At 40.8% G+C, this 13072-nt stretch overlaps 1 protein-coding gene across 10 annotated transcripts in view; it reads right to left on the minus strand.

Moving 5' to 3' along the window:
• Nucleotides 1–13072, minus strand: part of ZMIZ1 (zinc finger MIZ-type containing 1) — a 338900-nt gene that overhangs the window by 144705 nt on the left and 181123 nt on the right. For all 10 annotated transcript variants that reach the window (XM_088059853.1, XM_014250346.2, XM_088059856.1 and 7 more), the window contains one exon: nt 10766–10875. In XM_088059853.1, coding sequence (XP_087915979.1) covers nt 10766–10825 — 60 coding nt within the window. In that variant the 5' untranslated portion in view covers nt 10826–10875. The remainder of the gene's footprint in view (nt 1–10765; nt 10876–13072) is intronic.

Genomic DNA, 13072 nt, shown 5'->3' on the forward strand with positions numbered 1-13072 from the left:
CTGCAAGAGCCCACGGGAATGGGCACGTGTTGCAGCACATCCTTCTTGCGTACCAACACTAGTCTGAAGCTGACCTAAATCTTAATATACATTTTGTTGGGAATGCTTAGTCTTATGGCAGGCTGTCTCTGTGAGCTTTTTTGCCCAAACATGTACTTCCAGCACTTTCAGCACCTCACACCATGCTTGCTGTTCTGACTGTTCTGACTGTGATCCAACGTCCCAAATGCTGACTTTCAGTCATCGCTCACGCTGAGATCCCTTCTTTGACCACACAGTCATCAGACCTGACTCAAAGAAAGTGGCAGCAAACAAAAGGTAGGCCTGGGAAGGTATCAGGACTCTGCTCTCAGCAGCAGCTTTGGATTAAACGCACTGTGAAACTTCTCCCAAAGGTGGAGCTGTATCATCAATATAAGAGGATGACACAGTTAAGTTCACAGCATAAATACTCCTGCATCACAACACGCTCCATTTTAAAAAGCAAACCTGTACTTTCAATTATTGCAAGCCAGATATATATATTTTATTAATATTCCTCATTATTCTACATAAAACATAATGCATACAAAGAAAGGTGCCAAAAGGAAACACAGATTTTTAGTGTTCTGATACTGTACATATTTACTCTTGAGGTAATTCTGAGACTTCAGCCAAGTTTAGACTACAGGTTCATCTGAATGCTCTCAAAACTTTCCAGAAGGTCCAGAATTTTGAGGTATATAAAACCCAGTCCAACTCTTCCAAATGATGAGGCAGCATGACATAAATTTCATTACAGGTGGTGGCATTTGAAATGCCTGTGTATGACCCTGAAGGTCACATGACCTGCTTGCTATTTTCAGCTGCAAGCATGCAGGTTTTCAAGCCTTTCTTGACAACAATGGAAATTAAAATTCTCATACGTTTGTAAAATCTAAAAATTTAATAAGTAAAACAGAAAAGTACCTATCAAAATTTATATATAAAAATAACTATGCTCAAAACTATAATGAAGAAAACATAATTCCTTTGGAGTTAACCCGATTGATATTGGCTGGTGAAGGAACTGACCCACTTCTCCATGCCTACAGGACTTTTCTAACTCTTGCTGTGTATCTCACTCTGACCCTTGAGATGGGATTTGGTGGCCAGGTGCTTTGGCAGATTCTGCCAGACAATTCAGACTATCTGTTGTCCCTCTTAATGCTCATCCAGACATGTCTGCACTCATGTGTAATGGAAATGCACTGTTGTGCAGAAGGGGGACAAAGAGGGGAGAAGGGAAGAATGGGACCCGATCAGAGAAAGGGCAGAGAGAACTGGCAGAGATTACATGTCCTTCAACTTAAACAACCTGGGAGCGGAATTACTGTGCTCCTGCATGTGGGGCAAAGGGCGTTCAGCTCCCAAATGAAAACTAATCACCTCTCTTAAGAATGTAAATAGGATTCCTGGTCAGACACCCTTGACAGAGCATAACCAAGGGGAGACAAAGCTGGTCTCTGTGTGTTACTCAGTGCACAGGTACACTGCTACTAGACCTAAATTTGTTAGCTCACTCATAAGACCTGCACATCAGCAAGAGCCATTTGCTTTTATACACTGATAGAGCCTTTATTACTCTAAACCCTGAGCAAGCTCTGTGAGTAAGCCCAACCATAAGCCTGTCTCGCCTCCTATGCAAAGGCCTCTACTTCAGATCCCCATCCACCATCGGCTGCCAGAAAACTCAGGTACAGAAATACAGGACAACACTACTCAAGAATACACTTTAAACATAGAAAATGACAACCTCAAATAGGTGGTTTCTCCGTCTTTTTTTTTTTTTTTTTACAGCCAACAGTGATTATGCACACCTTGCCCTATCCACCAGCAGCCATACTCAGTATATTAAAAACTCATCTGCAATCAATATTCAAAACAAACGGTCTTTTTCATGGGGATACAGGGGAGTATTGAGCTCTTTTCTGCCTTTTGGGAGTGTGATTTTTGTTTATCTGGATACGGGTGTAGATAGTTCAATTCTCTACAGCTCCTTTCAATATCAAAGGTTGTTTTATTTAGCAAAAAATTAAAAGGCTCAAGCTGTGCAGTTTGTATTCAGATAATCCCCCTCCCCAGTTTAGTGTTTTTGAGATTGAGAGATCCCTAATTAATAGAATTATCTTGCACTTACATGGCTCATTCCATCGGAGGCTTTATAAATATTTTATTAGGCTCACATTTTGAGAGGCACTACATACACTAAGAGAGAGATTAAGACCATGTTAGCCATTCCTACTTACAAAAAACAGAGCAAATGGAGTCACCTTTGCCCCCTTTGTAGATTGCAGCTTCTTTTTCAAAAGTAAAATATTGAGCAATGACCAGCACCTCTTTATCGGATATTTTGACATCAAGAAAATACTTCTTGATGGGAAAGATCACATGCTAAACAAATGAGAAAAAGAACAAATAAAAAATATGAGCACCACTGAACTGAAAAAAACCCAAGCTGTTCAGTTATGAACTGTATGAGAAAAAAATCTGTATTAATATAGATTTTCACAGCTGCTTCTCTCATACACTTTTAGTATAAAGTGTGTGTATAATTCAGTACTGATTTCAGAAAAGGTGAATGCCTGGTAATTGAGCAACCTTGTTCTGCTGCCTGGATCTCCTATACCATGAGTTTTGTGATGATGATTGCACACCTATATGCATGTACTGGAGCACAGATACTGCATCCTTGGATTGTCCATTAGTTTTACAGAAGTGAAAGGAATGGATTTAACATCTAATCCTTAAGAACTATACACAGAAGCCAGAAGAGCTAAAACAAGAGTCATTTCTTAGCTCTTCTGATCAGAACTGCAACATTGTCTTCCTGCTCTATTCCTTTTGACCTCCATAACTGCAGTATATTTATGATATACTTTGATAAAACTTTATGTTAAGTAAGGGAACATGCAGCAAATTAAACTTCTTTAGTCCTAACTTGCTGTTCCACCCCACCCTCCCCTGCCCAGGAGGAAACTGTGACTTGGGGGTCTAAAGGCTGTGATCAGATCTGACTGAAGATGGAAATGGGGCAGACTAATGGCAGTATGCCTTCATGTTCATCTTGCAGTCTTTGTACCTTCCTTATCCCCAGCATCTGCACTGCTATTATGTCAGCTGAGAGCAGTGGGAACAGCATGGTTTACAAAGACTCCACATAATCAGAGGGGTCGGAATTATTTTTCCTTAAGCACTCACAAACTGATTTTATGGGATAAAGGTCACAAGACAAAGGTAAAACTGTTTGCTCTTTCTCCAAGGCCATGCTCAGTCATGCAAGGCTCCAGTCTCTCTTTAAATTTGCAATTACAGCCCAACAGAATGATGAAATCAGTTTGCCTAACCAGTTCACTTGCTCGTCTTGGCAAGTGAAACAAGCCATTTTCCATCAGTACCTCCCTGTTATGCCACGCTAGCATGAGATGTCTCTGTGTGACCACAGTAACAATGCTGAGGCCTCTTCAGCCTTACCATTCCAACAGGCAATGCAATGACACAGGAGCACTCTTCTCTCCAATGCCCTCGTGATTTTCAGTCAGTTGTTTCAGTCCTAAATATCTCAAGATATCAAGGAGTTAATTTGACCAAAACAGTGGCCATACTCTTCCTATTAGAATACCACTGCAGAATTAGAATGATGTTTCATTATTACAACAATAGTTACCTAAATTGGTAATGGATTTTTTTTATAAAAATAGGCTTATTTGTTCTAGACTTGCTTACTTGCTGTCTTGACAAAAAAAAAATACATCTACTTTCATAATGTGTTTTAGTAGAAGATTAAGTGAAGGACTCAGGCAAAGTGGGGTGTCTACATAAACATTTCTATGTTGTGAATCATTTCATAATTTGAGGTACATATCACAGCATTATGAAAAGTTTGGGTCAGTGGTTTTCTTTCATGCAGTTCTTAACTTACCAAGGTGTTTTAAGGACAATGAAGAAGTGTTACATCATCCCTTTACTGGAAGATTATTGTCAATAGTGCAGTCTTTAAAAAGAAGTAACACCACCTAGAGTATAAAGTGAGTTGATGGCAAGGGGGAAAAACTAAAAGCACCAACCCCTCTGATATACGTACTGAATCAACTTCTAAAATTTAATTAAAATAGATTAAATTTCAGGAGAATAAACTAACTGATTTTGAAGAATAACCAATAGTCTTCAGTTATATCCTGTTGAACAGCAGCACATTTGTTGGACATATTTTGTTTTGAAATTAATTTTTTTTACACATTTGAGTAATTTACTTACTTATAGAGCTTTTTATAGCACTTTTAATCAACTGATTTAATCTTTATTATTTTAATCTCTTAATCTATGCAGAGATAAAATCTCAAGGTGACTCCTTAAAATGATGACTACATAATCTGGTACCACTGTGGAAGATGTAAAATTCACATGACCTATTCTCACAGGTCCTACCAGCCAGCAAGGCATTACTGAGAGATTTGCAAATCAAAAGGAAAAATGCTTCTCCAGACAGTTTTTCAATTACAAAACTGCCCACAGCACCTGCTGTGTGACCTGCCCACGTACAGAGTTACTGCACAGAGGTAAGAAGGAGTGAACACTACCAGTGAAGAGACTTTTCCTTCAGGATATGATGGCAGAGGTCTGCATAGCTGAAGGCTCTTGCTATTAACTTTTGCCACTACAACCTTTTTGAAAACACCTGATTTTACAAATGGTAAAAATGGTACACGGTCCTTATGTGCAAACTCTAAGCCATATCTCTATGGATTTGCTGTTGCAGACAATAGCAGCAACTTGAGTAGCAAGTGCATATGTAAGAAGGAAGATCCAGAAACGGCAGGACAGAAGTCAGAGATGTCACCAGCATTGTCACATTTTCACTGCGGAGCTTTACCCAGCTGCTGACAAAAAGGACTTCTTATGTTCATCCGACACCAAGGTGACATCATGGCCTCAACTTACAGATTTCCAGAATTTTCAAATATTCATCCTTATTTACTGAAAGACGATTTTAAACAACAGGCCAGACTAATTGGTTGCACAGAAAATAATAGAATTATACTAAATCCTGTTGGTACTGGAGGTTTTCTATGTGAGTTTAAAATGTGCACTTTCCATTTTGAAATGGAAACACTAAGGATACTGACACAACTAATGAAGAGTAATAACACCTCAGCCCTTGAGGACAGGTGCTGCAGTAAAGCAGCAGCACAGGGAACGGGCAAAGTGAAGCTGCCACAGCTTTACCAATCCGCCTCACAACATGATGGGTTATATTCCACCCACTGGAATCTTGTCAGATAAACAAACCAGCCAGATACTGCAAACAACAAGAAGGTGCTCTCTTCCCCCTCCCCACCAGAAGTGCTTCTAGCAAATTGCCTCTTTGCTCTTTCCCTTGCAGCTTCCCTACCAGGATGCAGGATCTAACAGAGCAGGAATGTTGACTGACAGGTCTCTAACTGGACTAGAGGAGCCAGGAAAGCTGGTCTGCTGTCAGTTTTTCCTAAACATACTTAAGTCTACTTAAGTCTAGCAGAGGAAGACTCAGCAGACTGAGCACAAAAGCAGCCAAAGAACTTGTGGCTATGGGCCTCAGAAAAAAAGATACAAAAAAAATGTAGCTACTAATGCAACACTGATGGACCATTCAACCAATAAACTGTAACACTTGAGGCCCATCAAATGTCTTTTTAAGGAAAAGGTATTTTCCCCCTTTAGCCTTGTTATTTCATATTTAGCTGCTAAAACCCCTGTAACACTTATACAGAACACCAAAAAAAGTATATTCTAAATAAAGGCACTCTTCATAAGACTACTTCTAATTTTCAAAGTTCTTCAAGAATGAAATTTTCATGAAACTGTTGTGGGCAGTTTTGTAAGCAGATGCAAATGAAAAAAATGTATGGGAAGCATTTTTCCTTTTATTAAAATCTTTTCAGCTGTAATTTCATACCAGTCCTTGGTAACCAGTCCAAAGTATACTAAAAATGACATGTTTAGGACTGCTTAGCATTTACATGAGTCTGCAACAATAACACTGAAGAGCAGAAGAATTAGTTCAAACACTTCAGCACTTAAAAACAGTTATGTAAATATGCAAAGAATTCTGTTTTCCCCTGAATTGCAAGCTACCAAAAACCTAGCTGCTGAATGATGAAAGAAATGGGCTTGCTTGTTTCCAATTTGAGCAAGAAAATATCAACACAAACACACAGCAATTACAACTTTTAGCATATCTCTCTGAATGGCTGGGTAGGCATGAAAAAGCATTGCTAGGCAGCAATTCAGCAAGTCTTCTGGAAGGAAAGAGGGGAGAAATGCTAATTGGTTTCTGGAAATCAGCTGTGTGACGTGTGTCTCCAATACCGTGGTGATCCAGCATCATTCGATGATACTGCTCCATGTGCCCTGATGCACCATGACACAAGCAGTAGAAACAACCTTCTCTGTTCCCACCATGATCTAATACTTTTGACACCAGAGAGCCTTTTCACACTTCTCCTTAACCTGTTACTAACATTTCAGCACAGCTTTAGTACAGAGCCTAACAACTGTACTCAGCACAGCAGGAAGATACCACACACCCTTTCTGAAAGAGGCGGCTGCCTTGTAATTTAAATATAGAAAGGTTTTTTTCCATCTACTTCTGTGCAGGAATTTCAGAAGAAACATACAGAAACCTTACAAAACTGACTGACAGCAAACAGAGACACAAAAGGTAGAAGTCCCTAGATTTATAATAGCTCCAAGTTTTTCAAGTAGACCCATTAGAGTAAGAGTAGAGGGATGTTACCTAACCCACTGATTTTCCCTGGAATTTGCTTCTATCACCTAACAAAATCAATGGGCAGCGTCTGGTTAAAGCCACACCTTTGGACTGCTATGAAGAATGCTTTAAGAGCCCCCAGCAGATAAACAAATTATTACTGCAGCCTCAAATATGGCAGGGAATTCTAAGGGGCTATCAGACCTTAGCTCTGCACAGAAGTAATTTTGTGGTTTTGTTTGTATGGACAATGACTTAAAGAACAAAGCTTCCTCCAGTGTACCCTGAAGAGTCTCCCGTGTCATGACAAACTAATTGCACGTGTTAAGGAAAGCCTGTTACTTTGGCTTTTTCCACTGCACATCAAAAAAAACCTATGTTTGATTTTAAAGCACACACGCTTACAAATACTAAGGGAATCAGCTACAAAGGGACCACACAAGCTGTTCCAGCCTTCCACAGAAGTCTAGGGTTTTTTTTAAGCATAAATACACAGCCACCTCTTCAGTTTGCCCTTTCATCTATTCTGAAACACTTCTTAACACACACTTCATTTCCTAACTAGCTGATCATATACAAGTTTTGGGTTTGTAGCTTTAAAGCACTAAAAAAGATGAAGGTAAAACACAACCTTGATCCTGGAACAGAAGTCAGCAAGGATATTGTGGGTGTCTCACAAGTCACAGAGCTGGGAAGAAAGAAGCCTGTCCTGACCCTGTGCTGAAACCTGATCTAGTTAAAGAGGCACATGGATTACCATTTATAGCATTTCTCAGGGGCTGGAGTGAGGGGCAAGGAGGGCGGCAGACAGCTCTCAGTCTGGCTGCAGGAGCCACTGCCTGCCAGCAGGGTTATAAAACTGGCAGATGCTGGGCGCCAAGGAAGGATGGTTTTCCTCCCCCTGCTGCAGTGCACCTTCCACACCACTGCTGTGTTAACCTCACCAAAAACGTGTGTGCACTCAGGAGAACAGCAGCACTGTTTGTTCACAGTCTGGGAAGAGAGGATACCAGACTAGACCAGGAAGAAAAGACAGGCACATTTTTTGTCTGACCCTGCAGTTAATCCCCAGAATAGGTGGAGACACATTTATAAGGCCATGCAAGGTAGTGCTTTGCTCCCAAACTCAACATGCACAGAGCAGTGTGCGGTCCAGTTCTCAATGTGTGAGCTGGAAATTACTCTTTCTAGTATTAGTCAGCTAATGACCTGTCTCAAAGAACAAGGTAAATGTCCTCAAGCTGGAAATCTATGACCCTGTGACAGAGTTGAGTGTCTTCCAAAAAGGCAGTTAGTTTCTGTCTCTTCCTCCACTATGGCAAAGATAAAAAAGCTTTCTGAGGCATGTTTTTGGTGTTCAGCCACTGTCTTAGTTAACTACAGTTTGTCACGAGCTCAAAACCATAGTTTTCTTCTTTTCTTTTTTTGGGCCTAAACAGAATGGGGGAACCATGAATTCCCAAGCATTCCCAAGCAGGGTAGCTCCTTTTCAGGCATCCTTTGAGTTCTGACATAAGCATGCTCCTGGTCTACCAAAAAACCCCAAGCTTTCTTCCAGGATCAAAGAAAACAGACACTGCTACACAAATTCTGGGCAGCCTGACCTTCCCTCCTTTCCCCCCAGCCTTCATCACTGAAGAAATATCCAAGCTGCATATGCAAAAAACAGCACTACATATAAATGAAGTAAGTAGTTTAACTGACAGAATACCCATTACATAGGCAAAATGATCTCTTTAAAACTTTAGGAAGTGTAATTTGATATTCTCTTATCTAATTAAAATAATATAAATTATGTACAGGAACCGACAGCTCTAGAAAAAGGAGCTGAGCAGCATCCTCCATTTGTCTCCACTTGATGTAAAGGTCTGTTCTTACAGCTGGAAGGTTAAATTGTTCTGCAATTTAACCTTCATTCTTCATCCTATGGGCTAGGATGGCCGAAAAGGACACCAATTTGTACCAGTCAAGGGCGTGTTTTTTTCTGAACCAGAAGTTGTTCATAAGAAACTGGGATGAAATCCTCAAATTCATGTTTTCCTCAGGCCTCTGAAGGGCCATTAGATGCATTAACTTTCACTGCAGAGTAAAGAAAGAGAGAGACACCACAGAGCAAGGCTGGATTATGACCAGCAATTCCGCAGGAAAAGATTCCTATTTCTGCTCCTTGACCTATGAACTAGCTTTGTTTGATTTATTCTGAAACCCCCTCTTACAAAGGAAATATGGAGAGAAAAATCATCTGGTTTAGGTGTGAGCTGTAATCTTTTTCTGTATCACCCAATGCAAGGCCAAACTTGCAAAACCCCACATATTTTTGCATAACAACACATTCTAGAAAATATAAACTTCCACTAATATCTAGGCGAAACTATGATAACTTAATGATGGAGATTGATGAAACTAAGAGAAGAGAAACATATTCTTTTGGAATCAAAGAATATATCAAGTTGGAAGGGACCTCTAAGTATTAATAAGTCAAACTTCCTGCTCCTCACAGGATTACCTAAAATTAGATCATATGACTAAGAGCATCATCTGGATGTTCCTTGAACTCTGCCAGGCTTGGAGTTGTGACCGCTTCCAGTGACTGACCATCCTCTCAGTGAAGAACCCTTTCCTAATGCCCAGTCTGAACTTCCTCATTGCATTTTCCTGTGTCCTTTCACTGCCCACCAGGGAGAGATCAGCACTTCCCCTTGGCTGCTTCTCTTGAGGAAGTTGTAAAGAAATAAATTCAAAAATCCGGAGCGACTCATCCAGTACCCCCATGCTTATCTTTTATCAGTTCCTTTGATTTAGGGTGCCTGTGTCTACAACACAAATCTATGAACAGAGAAATACTGTGCTGCCTCAAGAAGCAATATGCATATCTCTTCGAGCACAAGTAGACAGGCAAGTTTTTAATTTAGCTAATACAAATAAAAAACTAAAGCATCAGGACTCTGCTGTGACCTGATCCGACAAAAAAAACTGCTCAGAAAGCAGTGGAAAAATATTTGGGAACACCATTTCATGGAATAACAAGTTTCTGTTTTTCCAGTGCAATTCAGAAAATTTCAACCAGTCTGAGTTGAAAGAGACGAACTTTGGAGCTTATCTCCTGGATCCAGATGGGATCTTCAAAATATCTGTGTGCAACCTGCATTTATGCACCTGTTTGCTGAATGCATGCATTAATGTAAACACAGGAAATATCAACATGAAAAACCATTCTCTTGCTCATCTCCTCTAAAAGGACCATTGCTATGAAAATCCTATGATTGTTGCATGTGGATAAGAACATACATGAGGGGACAATACACACTGCCTGCAGCTCTGCAGAGCAAAGTTCAGGGAAGGGTAAAGCAAGGAAAGACAGTCTGTAAAGCTGCTGTAGTTTCACTTGGTTACAAAAGCAAGCACAGTTACAGTGGGGAAATCTGTAAATGAGACATAATTCACTGAAAGGCAGTGGCATGTGAAGAGCCCTTCATCTTCACAAACAGATGCTTCTTGAAAATTTTACCTCGCAAACACAGGTTTTTACAATCTCCATGCAAACTGATTAAGCAGCACTCTGAGCACTTGGAGGCATGCCAACCACCCAAGTTCTGAGTCTCCAGGCAGTGCAGGTCTCAGGTCAGCTACTGGATTAAAATCAAAACTGGCCCATTGGAACTATGGATTACTGTGCTCAGAGCACTAGAATGACAGCCGCCCGCTGTGACCCTCCGGGGCTGAGCTGGCAGGACGAGCACCACTCTGCTTCCAGCTGAGACAGATTTGTTCAGTTTCCAGGCTGAAGATTTCTTAGAAAGGTGTAAGGGAAAGTTTGGCTTTTGAGCTTAATATACCAGCTCTCACAGCAGATGCTGTCTTCAATGAGATTACTGTGTCTCATTCTTTCCCTCTGAAGGGCAAGGACACTCATTAAGCAACAGATAACTGCAATATGCAACACCTGCCACCCAACACCCATCCCTCATTCAGCAGCAATGACCTCCACCTTCAGCTTACCTGTTTTATGCACTGCAGCCGGTCATTGGTCTGCTGTATGTGCCTGTCCATAGAATTCATTTTGATTGTCTCCACTTTCTTCTACCTGAAAGCCATTAAAATCCCTCGATCTGCAAGACACAAAGGACAATAAAGATCACTGAACATGGTCCATACACTTCCACCACCTGAACAACTGAACAGAGCTGCTTGCAAGAAATCCCTGAGCACACTGTGACATAAAATAATAATAATCCCAATAACAACGACAGCCCGGCTTTTGCAAGGACAAGGGCATGGGGATTCTTCCTAATCTTCCTTTAAGAGAAAATACCTCCCACAGATATTAAATGAATCAGATACAGCAGAGTATTACATGGCCAAAAATAGCACAAAATGTGTGTCCTGAAGAATCTGGATTTCTGGATTGAAAATAAAAGCAACAGGTACATTTTGGACTCTCCTCCAACGGGCAGATCTATTTCATGAGCCCTTAAAATGGCCAAGATGACAGGGCAGGAAGAACTGGGATCCACAGTGCAGCCCAGACTTTAAGAATGACCAATGTCCCGATGCACAACCTAGAATATATGGAATAGGCCTAATCTTCAGAACAAAGGGTTGTGCAGTTCTTGCCTTCGAGAAAAATTGTGTTCATTCAGGTATCTGTAGCTCAACTACTTGTTACTTCTGGAAAAAACATGGCCTGCAGTCCTTAGGTCCAAGTCTTAACAAACACTGTAATTACAGGCAAATTAAGCCTTCCTGTAACTAAAAAAAAAATAAAAATCTAGAATATAAAGTTATGGCTCAGAGTAATGTTTGGAGTTCATGAACAATAAGTGGGCACAGAAATATATACCCAAATGCCCTATTTACAACAAACTTTATAGTAGCACAAGCAAGGTCCTAGTCTTGCACAGAAACTTCTCCCTCATGAACCTTTTCAGTGGCACTGAGTGGTTTGTTATTCAGAGCACTGCTCATGACAAAACTGTCTTCCACTCCCACCATACACGTAAGAGAGAGCATATTTTTCAGATACTTGTCTGGCTGTTATGGTACATGATTCAACATCTCTTCAGTTAAACAATTCCAGCACTGTCCATACTCAGCCCCCTTGAGGGGAAGAGTGTTCCCCATGGTGGGAGCCTTGATTACACAGCTCTCACAATGAGACAGACCCCAGACCAGAGATCCGTGTGCATCCCACACAACCAAACCGCTGCAGGTTTCTGTACCTAGCTGATAATGCTCTTCCATGGCTCCTGCTGGATTAGACTCAGGGGAAGAAATCTTTTCTGCTAGACAGCTAAATGAGGTCTTAGAACAACAGCTCAAGCTCCTCACCTCCATGCCCTAGACACAAGAGGGTTCAATAAAGCATTCCTGTCAATAAATTATAATACTTATGAAACGGAAGAGCCAGTTTCACATGCAAGTATTCTTTTGATTATGCCACTGCCACCTTCTCAATAGCAAATGCCATCCAAAGGTCCTCTAGCAAATGTAAATTGATATGTTTTATTAAAAGCCAGTTACACAGTCTTATCTGCCTGTAGGACCCCCAAACAGACCTCAGTAGTCATGAAGTTTAATCTCTCAGTGGACAGCAGAGGTATTTATCAAGAGATAAGCCAGCCTAGACATGACACTACCTCAGCAGTGATCCATCTTACAAGCTAGGACACATTATCTGCATTTTAATTGAACATCAGCACAGATGGAGAAGGGCATACTGAAAACAAATACATATACAAGCACATAGATGTCTATTGAAAAATTTGAAGACGTGCAAACAGAGATGCCTTTTTTTTTTTAAGAAAATAATGACATTTTTGAATTATATAATTTCATGTGTACACATGTAATACCACCCCAGTTTCCTGCCTTATAGTTAACCATAAACAAAATCAAAGGTTGCTATCAGCTACCTTAGCCGCAGCTTACTATAGCACTTGTCCAAATTGCCATTTCTCCCACATGGCACAGCTTCTCAAAGCCCATCTGTAAAAGCAGAGAGGCACAATACACAGAAGTAACTCAATTAACTGCACAGGAACCCGACGAGACTCTTGGAGGCAGGACAGGGAGTGCAATCCCCTACTCTCCTACACAGACAGGGCACACAAATTCTGTAATAAACTGATCAAATTCAGTCTCCAAAATAGTTCTGGTTTTAAAAGCCGATGGCTCTCACAGAAAAGCACTCTCTAACTCTCACCCTTCCCCTAGTGGCTGGAACAATTTTCATGCTTAATTCCACTTGTTCCCATGTCATTAGCTCAGTGGCTGAGTCTCTGCCCTGCCAGGCTCCCTCTGCCTCTT

Source organism: Pseudopodoces humilis, chromosome 9 (genome assembly GCF_049639895.1).
Source record: "Pseudopodoces humilis isolate 2021_Gansu_Grassland_sample_001 chromosome 9, ASM4963989v1, whole genome shotgun sequence".
NCBI classification, from domain to species: domain Eukaryota; kingdom Metazoa; phylum Chordata; class Aves; order Passeriformes; family Paridae; genus Pseudopodoces; species Pseudopodoces humilis.